We start from the raw sequence: 17,420 nt of genomic DNA on the forward strand, positions 1-17,420 counted from the left end.
CACTGCCTTCTCTCCCTACACTTAATTCTTAGAAGGAAGGGACCGTGTTCTTGTCAGTTCTATACGCTTAAGACCTAGCACAGTGCCCAACATGTTGGTAAGCACAAAGACTGCACGTCGAACGAGTGAACTCTAGAACAAACTGTAAGCTCACTAAGCCTACAGAGCTCCCCTGTGAGCGTATGTGCAGACGCCTCACCCGCAGAGAAACTCCCCGAGAACTGACCACGCTGACCTGGGTCTTCTTGACTGTTTGTGTCAGTGTCGGTGGCGGACGAGGCTTCCTGTACAGGACTCCTGCTCTCCCCGCCATCCCACGACAGGAGCATCTTCTGTGGATCTAAAGTACTCCTGGAACGAAGAAACCATTCACTTTTTAGAGATCTTCCATGTGATCTCACACAAAAGTCGTTAGTGAAGTCAGAACTTAAATTACAAACACCTATCTAAACCCTCATACTCCGGTCTGAAATGGAGATGCAGCCCCAAAATGCTGTGTCCTCGCAGGACAAGGCTTCGTAACCAAGACCTACAGACAGGCTTCGAGGAATTGGAGAGCCCTTTAAAATTACGGATTTGTGAAATGTTGTATATGCTTTGTTCTGCGGTTCTTAGTTTCCCTCAGATTCTAAAAAGACTCATCACACATAAAATTTTAAAAGAATACTAATACATAGGATTCACTTCAAATGACGGTAAGTAAAATTTTTGTATGTCAAACTGTATTTTCTAAAAAGAAAACTCCAAGATCTCATACTAAATAAATGAGTTACTTTAATCTGTTTATGGATGGAACATTTCTCCATGATGAATGAAGTTGATCCAAATTTATTACTTGTCCCTTCTTATGGGCAAAGCCCAATCGGCAATACATTGAAACAGCATTCTGAAAGACATACATATAGAAAATGAGCATTTCAAATAAACCAGACATCAGAATCTTTGTAGACAAAATATCATCACAGACTATGCCTACAGATCCTCAAACATTTTCATCCTGTAAGTAGAAGAACAATTCTCTGTACACTGATTCTTCCCCTTAGGTCTTCACACATGTAGAAGAGGAAATGCACGCAATTCTCTGGCCTGGCCCTCCCCAGATCTGTCCCCAGTGGAGGAGCTGCTGCCTTAATTATCTCATTACGAGACACCCATCAGTCTGCTTCCTGCTCTGCAGAGAAGTGTGGGCGCTGCCCTTCACTCCTCAGGGTGGAATACTAATGGTAGCCCTTATCTTGCTCCTTCCTGTTACGTAAGCATCCCTTCACTGTGCACACTTCTCCAACAGCTAAAAAGGAACTCGCTGCCTCCATTCCTCAGGAGCTTATCAAGATAAAAACCTAAAATAAAATCCATTTGGTATTTAAATCGTAAGTAAAAAGAGTATAAAAATTACATACCTTAACAAGGGATAAATCTATCTCAAGCACATTTGCAAGCTGGAAAATGAAGTAAAAAACTGTGTGACATTCTTAGAATTATCAGCATATTAACACAATTGTAGTAGAACTTTAACCAAAATTAGCAAAATTTTTAATTACAAATAATTGAAAGACAATAAATTTTGAAGTCAGAATTTTCTTCTTTCCATTATCTTTAGGATGCTTAGAGTAGTACAAATCCAGGTAGTGGCCTTAACAACATAAGATTCTTTCCTCTTTAATTCTGTCTCATTTAAAATAAGAACACTCCTAGAACAACCTTTTACTAAACAGTTGCGCAATGCTTGCAGGCAGGGCTACAATCTGAGAGCCGAGACGGGAGTCCAGTCTGCGCTGTGTGAACATCACAGAGTGCACTCCAGGGCCTAGACAGCACCGCCCGCCACTGTAACGCCTGTGCTGTGCTTTCACGCTGCTGGCACAGGAGGTCCGTTCACACCCGCATCACCACAAACACCTGAGTCACTGACTCACTGTATAGTTCAAGCCCTCCAGCTGGCTTTTCTTTTGGTGATGTGAGCGCCTGACTTAAGCTCTGATTGCAGAGGACTCCCCTTGGAGAAAGGCTGTCTGGAATGAACACACTGCCAGCCACAGGGCTGAAGATGCAGGTCGCCTCCCCCTCCCCCTGAGACTCCGGTGTTCTAGATCTTGATTTCCATAACTGACCATTTGGGCTAGATGTCATGTTTTGGAGATCTTAATATCAATAACTAGCATTTGGGTTACTTGGGTTTTTTTCCTGGACATCCCCCCCAGCCTTGTACACTCCAAGGCCTGTAAGTAGGAAACTTTTCTTCAAAGTTTCCTAATGGTTACTGCTGAAGGGTATCTTGCAGTTCTAACAAGGAACTGCAAGGGTGGACTCAGAGAAGCACTGGTTTAGAAAGGGGAGCAGTCAGAGGGAAGTGCACCGGACCCATCCCCCACAAACAGGAACTCACTGTGGTGTACGACCTTGGGAAGGCTACCGTGTCACTAGACCCTGGGAAGTTTTCAGCTCCATTATAATCTTATGGGACCACTATCATAAATGTTGCCCCTCTCTCATGGTGCAGTACAAGACTGTAAAGCCTAATAAAAAGTTATTTACCAAATTTTATAAATGCAGACTAGTGACTTAAGTATATTAATAGTCCATGATCTACCCAGGTATAGATTTTTAAAACATCTTGACCATATCATTAAATAATTTTAACTACTTCACACAAACTCAACTTATAATCTTGAGGTTAAATTTTTTCACAAGCCCTGGCTGTTGTGGCTCAGTGGATCAAGCACTGGCCTGCAAACCGAGGGTCACCAGTTCAATTCCCAGTCAGGGCACATGCCTGGGTTGTGGGCCAAGTCCCCACTAGGGGGTGTGCAAGAGACAACCACACATTGATGTTTCTCTCCCTCTGTCTCCCTCCCTTCCTCTCTGTCTAAAAATAAATCAATAAAATCTTTTTAAAAACTCTTTCACAAGACGTTGATACACTTACCTCTGCAACATTAGTATGCTCATCTATTGAAACAAATATCTTATAAAGTAGAGTTTCAAAATAATCACCTTGCACTCGATTCATTACAAAACCTTCCAGAGGAGGAACTAAAATAAACAAAATAGACTTTTCTCAGTAACATAATTCTATAAAACAAGAAAGTATAATTCAAATATCTACTGAAAAAGAGAAACCTCTAACTTAAACTACTGAATTCAGCTTTTGACTTATTTTATCCACTTGATAGTAAGTGCTCTAAAACTAACAAAGTTAAGGTCACATCAACCCTGCCTACAGAGAGACTCCAGCGGTAGAGCATAAATCCTTCAGAGGTCCCTATTAATCCCCAAGGACCTGGCCACACTACAGAGGCAGAGGAGGTGCTGAGGTCATGGCTTGACAGGAAGGCAAGGGGACCAGGGCTGCTCCAGAACGGGGAAGGCAGCAGGGGGGACCGGGCTGAGGCAGAACAGCACACTGGCTGGCTGGGCCACACAAAAACCTGCTGCACGGGAAGCACCGTCTCTCTGCCTTTCCCCCATCGTCCCCACTCCATGCAGAGAAGAGGGAGATTCACCTGTGTGACTGCCACCCACCAGCAATAGCAATCCTGGTATAATCTGCTCCTGGGGGCTTTCTATTCTGTTCCTCCTCAGTGGGAAGAAGGTCAAGGCCTTCTGCAGCACAAGAGAGTGCCCAATCTTTGCTCTCCACCTCAAAGTTTATTCGTACTTGTTTCCATCTCTTTGGTCCAGGTGCTCTGCCCGGACAAAAACAGAGACACTACGCTTTCCTCTGCCTCATGAACTGTGAGCACATTTCCCTTGAAAAAATTCTAAGAAGGCAGAGTTTGGGCATCCGACCCACGGCCTGTGGGGCTGCATGCGGCCCAGAATGGCTATAAATGTGGCCCAACCCCAAATCGTCTCTTTAATCCTTTTTATTGCTCATCAGTTTTCGTTACTGTTTGTGTATTTAATGTGTGGCCCAAGACAACTCTTCTTCTTCCAGTGAGTCCCAGAGACACCAAAAGTTTGGACACCCCAGTAGCTATAGCAGAATCTGGATATCCCTGCGTCCTTCAACCCTAATACCATCTAACTGCATCCCAAACCTGAATCATTCCCAACAGAGAGAAGTAAGATAAAATCGTGAACAGGAAGATGCCGTGAAAACCCACAATGCACATGTCAGGACAGGTTATTCACTTCATATCTCATCACATCATTCTCTCACCTTGCGCTACCATACTGCAGTCATCCACATACTTTTAATGATCAAAGGTTCCTTTTCAGAAGTATTTTATAATTCCTGTATTTGATGTATTTAATCCTTTCCCTACACTATCATCTGTGTAATAATTAGTAATAACAAACATTTACTGAACACTTACCAAGCAACAGACTACTGCCAGGTACTTTACATAGGCCCATGTGCTTAGTATACTTTTGGAAGAATATACAAAAATCTTACCAGCAGCTGCTGAGAGAAATACTGTTTGGCTAGAAACAGAGGTGGGAGGTGGTGTGTTTACACTGTTTTGTAAATTTAGAATTTTTGCCTACTCAAAAAAATCTTCATAAAAATAAATAAATATAAAGAAGAAATAGCTAGGAATAGCCGAGAAAATTATAAAGAAAAGACACAAGGAAGGCCTGGCTGCAGCCAGCATTAAAGGTTACTCTGAGTCACTGTAGTAACACTAACAGGGTCTAAGAATAAACACACGTGAAGAAAAAAGGATATGAGAACTAATCCAAATGGAGGGAAATTTCATGGATGATGGAAGTTGGGCTTCTATTCAGTGGGAATGAGTTACTGGAAAAACACGCTACCATTTATCCAAATGGTTATCCAATTGGACCCTTATTTCACATCGAATATGAAAATAAGTTCAAGACCACAGTTTTAAATAATTAAAGTCTTAAAGAATTTTTAGACTACTTGTATGCCCTAGTAGAACTCTATCCAAGCATAATAGAAATCTAGAGGCTATAAAAGAGTAGACATAAAAAGTAAAGTGTTAAGTATGATGATGGTGGGCTAAATGTATTTTATTTAGTAACAGGCCCTTCCATGATTATTCTCTCTGAAGCGTTTCTCTCCCCACATTTATCTGTTCCACCACGCACAGGACTCATTTTTTGTTCAAGCACATTGGGACTGCTTCCTTTGAAATCACTGTCAGGTGGCTTTTGTGCTGAATTTGACAATTCCATGTTATCAAACTGCTTTCCTTTCATGGGTTATGCCAATTTGGGGAACAGCCAGAGGCAACATGGAGACAGCAATTGTAGCACCATGGGTCTTGTGTGTACCACCAAAACTTGCCGGGCTGAAACATGGAGGAACAGGGCACTGTGATCCAAAGCCATCCATTCAGCCCTTCTCTGATGCTTCCTTCAAAACTCAGTGTTAACTCGAGTCAGCATTCAAACCATCGAAATGGACTGAGACGGCGAACTACTTGAACACCAGTCTTTTCAGGTGGATCTTGATGAGTCAACGTGAGTTTATAAATAAGAGCAGGGACCAGAGTAACGCTTTCCTATCTTCCAGGGATGACAGGAGACTACTACCACCTCTGTCTGCCAGAAGTCAATTCCTTCTCAAACTTTCAAATTTTAAAACCAGTATGCCCAAGCTTAAAACAGAATTTATGTCCATACGTGGTTCCAAATGCCTTACTGAAGCATCATCGACTCATGCTAACAGGAACATCAGGACACACGAGGGCATGATCACCCGTCAAGATGCAACACGGATACGAAGGAGTGTTTCTGTAATAAGCCCCCCCACCCACCAGTCGGTTATTAATAGTAAGGCCATTCCCTGGAACTTTCTGACACTTTGTATTTGATTACACAAATACTAAATATCTTAGTATGGTAAAAGATACCACAAACAAGAAAAGCAGCTAAAAGATACACTGCAATACATACTTGTAACATATAACCTAAATATAACAAGTGCTTCCACAAATTGGTAAGAAATCTAACCTACAGAAAAAAGCTCCATTCTGTGTTTAAAATGTTAACGACATCACTGTTCTGGCAAAACTCTGGAAATAATCTAAATGACCAGCAATAGGGTGATGAGTTAATGACCTAATATACCCCTAAGTGTAGAAGGAAATATACAAGGGCCTTAATATTGATTTAATTGGAGGGTGAAGTAGTAGGGAAAAGATGAAGACAAAAAAGATGGCAGTGACATGAAATATAAGGCACAGATCAGTGGAATAGAGAATACACAATTCCGTGATACTACTGAATATACGTAAAAACTGTGATGTGCTGAACAGTGACATAAACTCATAATAAATGGACTTAGGATTGTGAGGATTTTAACTCAGGTTTCTATTATTTTAATATAGTGAATACACCAAATAATATAAAAATGAAAATAAGGATTTTAAGTAAAACCACCACAGATACATTACAGAATAATGAGATTATGAATGTCTTTCCTTCTTTGGAAAATTCTAACACCAAAGATCCTAGAATGATTTGTGTCTAACTTACTAGAGTGATAAGCAGTACCTAGAACTGTTCAAAAAAACACTGAAAAATATTAGCACTTACTTACCTGCTATACAACTGTCATCGGATATTGGTACATCCAGATAAACAAATCCTTTGTTATATAAACCTACAGAAGCAAAAATACCTTCTTTTAGATGGCATACTAAATATTTTTTTAAAAAAACTGATTCCTGATTTTCTGTAATAAATGGCAGTAAAGAAAGGGAAGGGTTAAGTCAAGGAACACGTATAAAGGACCCAAGGTCAAGGACAAGAGGGGAAAGGATTAATGTGGAAGTGAGGGGCGGCAGTAGGGCAGGGGAGAGCAATGGGGGAAAATGGGGACAACCGTAATTGAACAATAAAACATTTTTTTTAAATAAAAAGATTCATACAACTGAATGCCATGTGAAAAACAAAAGAATTAATTTTCAAATCTGAGCTTCCCTCATACGCACAAAACTACAATATTTTTCTTACAATTCATTTGTATAAATTTCTAGTGGATGTGACTAATTATAGCCACAGTGGAAAACAATGGACTGTGGTCACATTTCACACAATAACATGCCTCTGGGAAACATTACTATTTTTACCTAATTAATAAAGAATTGCTACTAATTTGTAATGGTTTAAAACATGTTTTTACATCAAAAAAGACCAGTTCTACTAACCACTTACTATGTACTACATTGTAATCTAGTGATCCAGCGAGCTGAGGGCCTGCATCGATGATCTTATCAATAGCGCATTTCTCGGACAAAGTGCATATCTAAGAAAAGCAAAATATTTTCAATTAAGTTCTGTCCAAATTCACTAATTCATGTCTCCTCAAATCTATTCATGTTTAAACCAGAACTATACTTTTCTCATTTTTCACTCCAGAATTCTAACAAAGAAGCTCTGCACACAAACCTCAATTAAGGTGCCGAAAGATGCTGCCAACAGAACTTAGAGAAGGAATTCTATGCAGCAGAGAGAAAGAAGGAGCTACTACCTTTTGCAACAACATGGATGGAACTGGAAAGCATTATGCTGAGTGAAATAGGCCAGGCATTGAAGGACAAATACCATATGATCTCACCTTTGACAGGAAGCTAAAGAATAAAACAAACAAGCAAACAGAATAAAAACAAAGACGCTGAAATAGAGAACAAGTGGGCAGCGACCAGAGGGGAGAGGGAAGGGAACTTAAGGGGAAAAAGGGGGAGGGATTTTGAGGAACAAGTATGAAAGACACAGAGATGAGGACTGGGGGGGGCGGGGGGAATGGGAGGGAGGGGGGAGACCGGGCGGGGGGGTGGGGTGGGATGGGAGAAATAGATAAAAAAAAATGTACTTGAAAAGTAACTAAATAAAATTTAATATTAAAAAAAAATAATAATAAAATAAAATACAAAAAAAAACACAAAGTAACCATCGACAACATGTGTGGTAAGTAATAAATGTTTGCTAATAAACACCAATATTTATTCATCTTCTCTGAGCTGAAATCTGATCTATTTGTGATTCCGAACCTTCACAAATAAAGCTGACCCTAACTGCACGTGACTGCCACGAGGAAGAAGTTCACTATTTCAGGACACGGTCTGGCGGCTCTGTTAGGAAGTGCTTACACTGAAGCAAAATTTCTAAGCCTCCCACTTGTGTATCTGTCCTCTGGGGTAAAATAAAACACAAAGAAAAAGTCCACATTTCTTCAGCCCCCCAGACACAGGACCTGGCCTCTAGGGATCCTGTCCATGTGTATATAAAATGCGGCCCAACCACTGGGAATACCATTTCCCTTCACTTTGGCACGATCACCCTGTCAAAGCACCTTTTGTACAGCAGTTCACTTAGCACAGAAATTAAGAACTAGGTTCCACATAAAACTGCCTGGGTTAAAGTCCTGGCCCTTTACTTCCACTGTGACTTGAGCCATCATGTCCTTTCTCTGGGCTCACTTTCCTCACATGTGCAACAGGGTGCAAATCATACACACCTCAGGGGTTGTTCTGAGCATCAGAGGAGACAGCATAAAAGCACTGGACAGTGCCGGGCACACCGAGCACCCGGCAGGTGCTTAAAAGTGCCGGCCAACGGGACTGTTGGTAGCTGCAGCACCACACCAATCCACCCGAAACTGCCCTCTAGTTAACACTCCCGGATGACTGTACGTGACCCAAGTCAGGTCTCCCTCACTATTAAAGAGCATCTTGGGAACCCACCAATATTCTAGCCTACTAAGATCATCTTATATTCTGAATTTGTTTAATTTTCTTCGAGAAAACCAGTGTCACTTTTTAATAAAACCTAGAGAACTGTAATTTACAATAATTTTTAAAATAAAAACCCTTTTTGAGACAACTACCTTTATGTCATCTTCCATGATATATCCGGCCTGCACCACCCACCACGCCTCTATGGCAATTCCCACCGGCTTTCCTGGGAGAAGATCACGGGCTGTTTTCCTCCTGAAAAATTTCTGCAACAGTGCAATTTGTGATCAGTCTAAATTCACTGTCTTCTTTGTTCTCGATCCTATAAGAAGACTGTCTCTAACAGGCTAGTACCTTTTTAAATTTGAGCATGGGGAAGACCATACTCGAATTACTTCAAAATAAATTACGTAAAAAGACTAATCATTAAGTTTGGATCTAAATCCAGATACTAAAATCAAACCCAGGATGTTTTTGGAACATTCTGCTTTTGGAAAAGTGTACTCATTTCACTCACTAAATAAACTCAGAGAGCAAAATGAGCAAGAAAAAAGACCAGCAGAACAAAATTAATTTTTAAAAATAAGCTGCATATTTTATGCCTTCAACTGCTTTAATTAAATAATCACTTAAACCATAGCCTAGAGAATACTGAGGAGTTTTTGTATTGTTTCTGCATTAACTATATTTTACTTGAGCAGAGAAATTACAATTCATTATTTCTAACACTGAAAAGTTTAATCGGCCTGTGCTAAGGAAGGCAGGACATGAGAAAGAGGGGAGTGACCGACTTACTTTTGATGACCTGCACTGATTCATGAGGTCAATGTACTGGTTCCTTCCTATGCCAAGAAGCCTTAGACCTGAAAGAAAGAGACTGTCCTTTAAAAACTTTTAGTACCTCTTGAAATGTCAGCACACCTGTAGTCTTTTAGGGAAAAAAACCTGGCTTTTGTTCATCTTTCGATTATTGGTTGGCAACATGAAATTAAAAGGAATTCTTCAAATAAAATACACAAGATAATGAAACAGAGATGAATTCAGGCTAATACTTTATTTTTGAAAAGCAGAAGTCCTTCCAATTTCAGGAGTCAAAGTGTACTTCTCAGCAAAAGTTTCTTCTTATGTAACAGAACTGTGTCACATTTCAAACAAGCACAAATAAGCGTGAAATAACACTAGCAAATTATGTTAGTCACAAGTGTACATACATCATGCTGTAAAAATATCATACACAGGTCTTCTTTGCTCATTTGTTACACAACATAGCCCAAGTACCAGAAAAAACTTTATTCTCTAAAAATATACAGACCAGTTTCATTTTTCTGATTCTCACACTCCGAAACATGCCTCTGAAGACATTTAGACCAAATCTTACACTTGATTTGTATCACCTGATAAAATTCCTGTCAACAGTGGCGCTTGCTGTTCTCATCTCTCACATGTTTTAGGTACAAACACACATTACAACACTGACACAACAGCATGCACGCACAAAGACACGAAACATTACCTCCTTCAGCATAACTGAATACTTACAGTCAGCAGCAGTAAAATTGGGCAACGAATCATAACTTTTCTCACTGTTCATAATGTCCTTTTTGAAAGAAAAGAAATAAAAATGTTTAAGTGCAAAATGTCTTTAGATAAAAATATGCATATATATATATATATATATATATATATATATATATATATATTTCTAAGCCAAACAGAGGAACAATAATTATTACATGAAGCCCTGAGATCAGTTTAGCAGCCTGAAGCACACAAGCCACATGGTGGCACTTCACACGTGGTCTCAACCTTGTAACTGAAGATCAGACGTTCCGGGCTCGGCTGCTCCTCGCACTCTCTGTGTATGAACCCCAGGCCGCTGCCCTGTGACCACTGCCCTGTGGAAGCTGTAACCTGAGAGCTCAGGATCCCAGCCTGTCCACACTCCCTGTCTGATCCCAGACTCGCACCCTGAGGAGAGGCCCGATGATGATGGGCCGCAGCTCCATCAGCACACGCCTGCGACACACACTGCCGACAACGTGTTTAACCACTGAGTCATCTTTGCTCCTAGGAGTCCCCACCGGCTGCACAGTTAAATTCAGTATCCGGCTTCTTCCAACTCCTATCTGTTTTTTTCCAATAGTAAACCCACTGTTTACTGGGGAGATACGACCCATTTTTGACCCAAAAGCTAGACCCGATAGTGTAAGAACAGAAACCAGACAGCAGCAAGCACGTGGACACAGTTGAGAGCTGGCAAATGGGACACAACCTCCCTCCATTATCTTCCCAAACCTGTGGACCACCAGAAAAACAGTCAGAGAGACAGCAACAACTCTTCTACTCACTGGTCAGCAGCCACCTGCACCGTGCTACTCTGGTTCTCGGGAAAGACACCGGCAGAAGCACAGGCTTTCTGTCAGGTCTCACGCTCACTTTGTATTTCCTCCAAAATAGGGACATGGGAGACACAGGACTGCAGAAGTGCCTGTGAGCAAGGGGCTTGAGAAGATAAGCAAAGGGAACTCTTGCAAAGAAAGCCACTTCGTAAAGGAAGCTAAGGTCACTCTCAGCACGGGTCCCCAACTCCTTTAGTTCTAGGCTTCTTCCAGTTCTTAAAGTGGCCAGTGAGCACAAAACAGTAGTACTCAAATATAATTTAAGCAGTAAATGAATATTAGATAAATATCGCCAGTCTTTACATAAATCCCAGCTTCGAAAAGAATATAACTGGTATTTACACGTATTCAACAGAAGACAAAAAACTGCCTTTGGCAAAGGCTAACATCTGGAAGTCAATAATTACAGAAAGACTGGCAGCCAGGGCTCCGAAAGCAGCCTTCTTTTTCTGACACGTGCAGTACACAAGGCTAGGTCTGCGCCATCATTTATAGTCACTACAGTTAGTAAACAGCTAAGTATATTAAGTTTCCCTGAGCTTAACATTCAGTTCTGTAACCCACCATTTTAACCTTCATCACGCATTAAAAGCAATAAATGTTATACAAATTCTGCTAACATAAACGATTAATGTGACAACAGCGCAGAGTAAACAAGGCTTTCAAGAACACAGAATAAAACAAGATGTGTTTCCACTGTGAAAATGTTGATAATGACAACTATTTGCACAAGTGTGGCTAGAACAGTTAGCTTGTAACCACCAGACCTTTTTACACTGTAAACTCGGAAACAATGCTGCTGAGAGTGGCAGAGCTGGCCATCATCTGCAAAGTGTCCCCGACACTAGTCCCATCCCATTCCTACCGGCTCAGGTCTGCTGTAAACTCACCTCCATAATCCCAGTATAATATGAAAACGGTGTTATCCTCAGGCCCTTGACCATAATATCCGATAAATGGTAAGGGTACAGCATGAGATGGTCTCGACTATACTTCAGCAGTTCCTCATAGTATTTGCGCTCATCTCTCTTGACATGTTTAACTGGGGGAAAGAAAGGAATTCACCAGTTTTTTTTTCCAGGTGTCTTATACTTACATGTAGTTATAAATACAATGAGAAACACTTTACAAACCAATAATTAATTTAAAAGTATATAAATTGGAAAAGAATGAATAAAATAATCTAAATGGGAAAAAACAATTATACCACAAGAAACAGACTTCAAAATATGTAAGTATTTTGGACAGATAAGTAGAGAAATAATTCTTACCAAATCACAGGCAAAGTGAGCATAACACGTATCCCAAAGAGGTATAAAATATTCAATCTCTTACTATGTCACTTTGCAAGATAGCCAAACTGAACAGCAGTTTTCTATAAAATCAAGTCTATTTTTAAAAATTATCTGGTTTTTGTCATTTAAATGTAAAGACATCTGACTTCCATGGAATAAATTTAAAAAGAATGCCTATCTCTGAAATACTATGTCTAAAAGAAAAGCAGCAAATGGGAGGGAAGACTAGAATAGACTAATCGAAGTAACCTGACCAAAAAAAAAAAAAGCTAACATTAAAACATGACCCTATGTTTAAAAATTGTTCCAATTATTAAAGAAAAAGTTTTCTCTAAAGTTGTATTATTTGGAAAATCTGTGCAGACAAAAACAAAACTCAAAGTCAAAAATTATTGAGAACTAATGTACTTCCTTTCTGGCGGAGTTTCTTATGTAAAGTAAAAAGAGGGCATTTGAATCAAGATTAACATTCTAAAAGTAAAACAAAGCTATTGACAACACTCTAAAAAGAAAACTCTATTTGCTAATGCAAACTGTTAGGTGGGATGAGCCAGTACAGTTTCTTAAAAGTCTGCACATGGAATGATTTCAGAACTATAAAATAGGTACTGAAGAGAGAGCTCCAAAAATGATAGCAACAGTAGATTCCACCTCAGTGTAGAAATGTCTCTACTCACCCAAGTTATTTCTGTACCGTAGCTGATTACGGATACTGTACAGGACAACCTGCTTTTCGTATTCTCTCTGCGCATTTCCAAGACTCTAAAAAAATTTCAAATAGATTTAAAATAGCTTCTAAACTTCAGTACTCCCTCCCCCTAATTTTATCCTGAATTCTCTAATTTCCAGAACTGAATAAAGACTTTCTTAAATATTATAATACTTTTTGCTATAGTTTTAGAGCAAAATTTCAGTGTGTTTATTTTCAGTCTACCTTTCTAAAGGGACTTAATAAAATTACCCAAAGTATTTAATATTAAATAAAAGAGCCATTTGAGAGCATAATTTCACGTAAGTTAACAAAGCGGTAAGTTCTACTTATAAAGATTTTCCTCTTGACTGTCCCCAACTTATGAGTATTAGTTAAATAGATGGATGGATGCTTGTACCTACATTTATTTAAATTAAAAAATGGAAACTGAGGACAGAGCCCTATCTGATAATTATTTATAGCTGAACGATATGATTAAGATTTCTAGAGAATGCACATTTCAAATGTACATCTCTGAATTTAAGATTACTTCTTTAAAACATTATCTTATAGTCTCTTAGAAAACATTTAAACAATTTTAGAATTCCAATATATTTTAATAATCAAAACACTTCCTAGCTGTGCACTTAATGTTTTAAGCTCAAAGTTGGGCTGCCACGAAAGCAAAGGTTACGTTTGCCTGATTACAGTCAACATTACATTCACTGTGTGACCATAAACTTAATTTAATACGTGACTGCTATCCCCCTTGTAATTACTAGGTATGATCTTTCGAACATGCTATAAAATAAAATTAGACATCTTAGGAGACTAATGACATAAAGATCAGAGGTTTCAGTTATTATAGTTCTTACTCATAGGTTTTTGAAAGCCAAGATAAATGCCCAAACACATACTCTCCCCAAGGCAATCTTCACAAAACAGATGAAACACCCATCATAAACTGGCAAATAACTGGAACCACTGGTGGGTGATGTTTTAAGAAAAAAGAGATGATGTGAGAAAACTAAACATCTTTCTTCCTAGATTATTTATCACAGGTTAAACCACCTCACACTACTGTCAAAATGTATGTGCTTCTGTTATTTTTAGCCATTTTAGCATTATGAGTAGTTAGGACTAAAATTCATTATAGAGAAACTATTCTACCAATCACCATGTAGCACCAAAGCTAGGGTAAGTACTGAAGATATTTAGGGAATTCAAAATATTAAGGCTTTTTGTAAAACTTTTAAAGGGTTTCCTCTAGCTCAAATGCTATCTCTTTAAGTGATCTTACCAATTTTTAAAAATTTAATGTCACATCTGTACCTAATTTTAACCGTTCAGTGATTATTTTTAATAGTCATGACTAAGGTTTAGGAAATATTTCTACTAGTAACAAAGGTCAGTTATTCAAGTCGGACATAATTGAATCATCCAGCTTTCTTCCATTATGCTACATTTATTTTTTGTACAAGAAGGAGCAGAGGAAAAAATGGAAACAAAGAAAAGGACTGTGGTTTTCCAAATGCGTCCACATATGCCACAAAACCGTTATGAGAGGACGTGTCCACCAAAGCCTTCATTCACGCTTAGGAAGAGAAACTTATTCCCTCAAGTGCAGACTTTTTTTCTTTTTCCAGGTCAAGATAAAATGCCACATGGGCAGCCACTGACAACCAAGAATTCTGAGTTTCTTAAATTTATTTTTCTACTTTCCTGGTTTTCTTGAAATCGTAAAGCAAAGACATTTTCTGTTACGCGATGCATTGCCAAACCTTCAATTTTTCACTTCCTAGAACTAAGTCCCCAAGTTGGGAGAGGAGGCAAGAGTAATATCCTTACACCATCGCCACCACCATCCCAAATTTCCCAAATATAACTGCCTAACAACGGCGGAAAACAGAATTTCACCCTCAACCAAGCAGAATGGGAGGAACCTGAAGGTCTGTCTACGATCAGAGACGGCGCCCCCCATGTAGCCTGCACCGCCCCTTTCACATGCTTGTACACCACCTGCCATGGTACTACTTACTCACTTACTATCCTTCTTCACTAAAACGCAGGCTCCATGAAGGCAGAGTCTGTCTTGTACAAGACATTGCACAACAGCAGGTGTTCAATAACTATGTTAAACGACTGAGTAAAGTTCAACTCAAGTATCTGGGAGTTAACTCTCAAAAACTGCAAATCACTTCTGCTGAAAAGCCTATCTGGTCATGAGGATCAAGTCCAACAAAACCAAGTACAAAGCTCCTTCAAAATCTGGCCCTGACTGCCTTTTCAGCCTTCCCTGCTGGCAACCCCCACGCACTCGTGGAGCCCCGGCCCCAAATAGATCGCTACATCTACACCTCCCAACTCCTCTAGAAACGCGCTTCCACTCGTCCGAGCCTTTGCAAACGACTTTCCTTCTCTCTGGAGCATCGTTACCCCTTCTTATCTTTTATTCGTCCTTAAGAACCAGTGAAAGGCCTGCACACATCCTTGCGACAGTCCCTGGTCGATGTCTTACTTCCTCCTCTGTGCGCCCACATGCAGGATAACCCAGAGACGTAAGACACCTGTAACGTACTAACTTGCTTCTCCCACCGTCCCGAAGTTCTGGAGGTCAGTGTGCTACACCTCCGTGTCTCAGGCGCCCAGCCCAGTGCAGGGTTGAGTGGAGGCTTCGGGCAAAGGCGCCAGGCGAGTCCAGTGTATGATAACATCCCATCCCTTTTAGCCATGGCCCCATCCTGCCTCGGAGGCCCCAGAGCCTTCCCCTCCTCATCCCTGAGCTGCGGGTCGGGTTTCCCAGGACCCCCGCTTGGGGAACGGCGGGAGACTGCGGAGAGGAACCAGCCCCGGCCTGGGGGGCGCAGCCAGCATGTGGTGGCCGGAGGCAGAGACGGCCCCGGCCCCAGGTTGCGGCCTTACCTGCTTCACATTGGCCGGCAACTTGCTCCAGGGGTAGTTGTGCCGGATGTGGAACTCCACGTCTATGTTCATGATTCCCGGAGCCCGGGCCAGCGGTGGCGCCCACGACCGCAGCAGGAACGATGCCTCCCGCTGCCCGCCCTCGGCCTGTCAGGGGAGCTCACGGGAGGCCCCGCGCCTCACGCTGCCGAGGGGCCGGACAGCCCCATGACCAGGGCTCCCGACGGCTCGGCGCGGCCAGGGCCACGGGGCACAGGAGTTGCGAACGCAGGCGGCGGGGAAGCCACACAGCTTTAAGTTTCTTCCTACTTTCGCCCCACCGGAAATGGCTTTGGGTTCACGTCACTTCCGCCCGCGGGTGCAAAGCCGGAGGGGCGTGGCTCCGAGTTGGCCTCCTGTCCCGCCCCCTACACTGGTGGGACTGGGCAACGAGGTAGAGCCCAGAGGTACTACAGTAACCGCCCCCCCACCCAAGATCTTCGTCTCCCTTGGTCTCCCTTCGTCATTCAATGGATGAATTAAAATAGGCGCTTGGGTTTGCACTGCCATTGTTGGACAACCCATTTTCCCCAAAATGTGACCTTAGGGGGCCCAAGAGCAGGCGATGACAGGTGTGACTTGAACAGAGCCACAGCTGGCTTCAAAGAGTGCAAGACCTTGAACACCGCCCCCCACCCCCCGCCCGCCGAGGGCTTCCGCATAGCAAACCAGTACCTCTGGGCACCACCACCTTGCGAGTTCCTAAGTCAGAGCTCTCACCCCAATTGAGCGAGAAGCTGAGAGGTAGCAGAGCAAAGGTCTGGAGATCCTTTATCCCTTCCAGGTAGTAGCTGAATCGTGTGGAAGAGAAACTTTGGGATCTACTTCAAACAAAAATTCAAATTCTTAAAATATAGAGAGATTCGGGGAGCTGAAATTTTAAACAAACTGGTGCTGACAAGCGGGGAGGCCCACAGGGAATCCAGGAGATAAAGAACCTTGCACACAGTCTCTCTCTTGGCTACTGCTTTCTTCTACTCTATCCAGACAAATGCCTCCAAAGTCACTTTTCAAGGCAGAAAGCCAGCCCTATCTTAATTTCAGTTCTAGTGACATGTTTGGGAACAATTTCTTCCACAATTTGTTACACTGGCTTAGTAAACCCATGACTATTGTTACTAACAGCGAGCAGAGACGAGTTCAGTATTTTTGCAATGATTTTTCAGTGTTAAACAATATTGGTTTTTTTTATACACCAACACTTCTATACTCAGGAATTTTTATAACATGCCTACCCCACCACCACCACCCTGCACGTCTCAGCAGCTGGCCAGTCTGACGCACAGCAGGAACTCAACTGTGTCTGAGTCCAAACGAATGTGGCCCACACTGCCCTGCATAGATATATTGGTCTTAGGTTATCCAATTAGAAGAGTCCACAGCTAGGTGCTTTCAACCCTGTGGTTTACAGACCCTCATCATC

The 17,420-nt window shown here is 41.4% G+C and overlaps 1 protein-coding gene across 1 annotated transcript in view; it reads right to left on the bottom strand.

The window, feature by feature from the left end:
* The window catches only part of FAM91A1 (family with sequence similarity 91 member A1), a 37,780-nt gene extending 21,507 nt beyond the window's left edge, over positions 1-16,273 (bottom strand). Inside the window, exons 1-12 of the mRNA XM_037166622.2 lie at positions 15,959-16,273; positions 13,023-13,107; positions 11,941-12,092; positions 10,191-10,248; positions 9,447-9,514; positions 8,804-8,917; positions 7,132-7,222; positions 6,515-6,577; positions 2,927-3,033; positions 1,401-1,439; positions 774-886; positions 236-351 (exon numbers count right to left, since the gene is read on the bottom strand). Coding sequence (XP_037022517.2) covers positions 236-351; positions 774-886; positions 1,401-1,439; positions 2,927-3,033; positions 6,515-6,577; positions 7,132-7,222; positions 8,804-8,917; positions 9,447-9,514; positions 10,191-10,248; positions 11,941-12,092; positions 13,023-13,107; positions 15,959-16,030 — 1,078 coding nt within the window. The 5' untranslated portion in view covers positions 16,031-16,273. The remainder of the gene's footprint in view (positions 1-235; positions 352-773; positions 887-1,400; positions 1,440-2,926; positions 3,034-6,514; positions 6,578-7,131; positions 7,223-8,803; positions 8,918-9,446; positions 9,515-10,190; positions 10,249-11,940; positions 12,093-13,022; positions 13,108-15,958) is intronic.
* Positions 16,274-17,420: the final 1,147 nt, after the last annotated feature.

This window comes from Artibeus jamaicensis, unplaced genomic scaffold, assembly GCF_021234435.1.
Source record: "Artibeus jamaicensis isolate MK-2021 breed Jamaican fruit bat unplaced genomic scaffold, CSHL_Jam_final scaffold_916, whole genome shotgun sequence".
Lineage (NCBI taxonomy): Eukaryota > Metazoa > Chordata > Mammalia > Chiroptera > Phyllostomidae > Artibeus > Artibeus jamaicensis.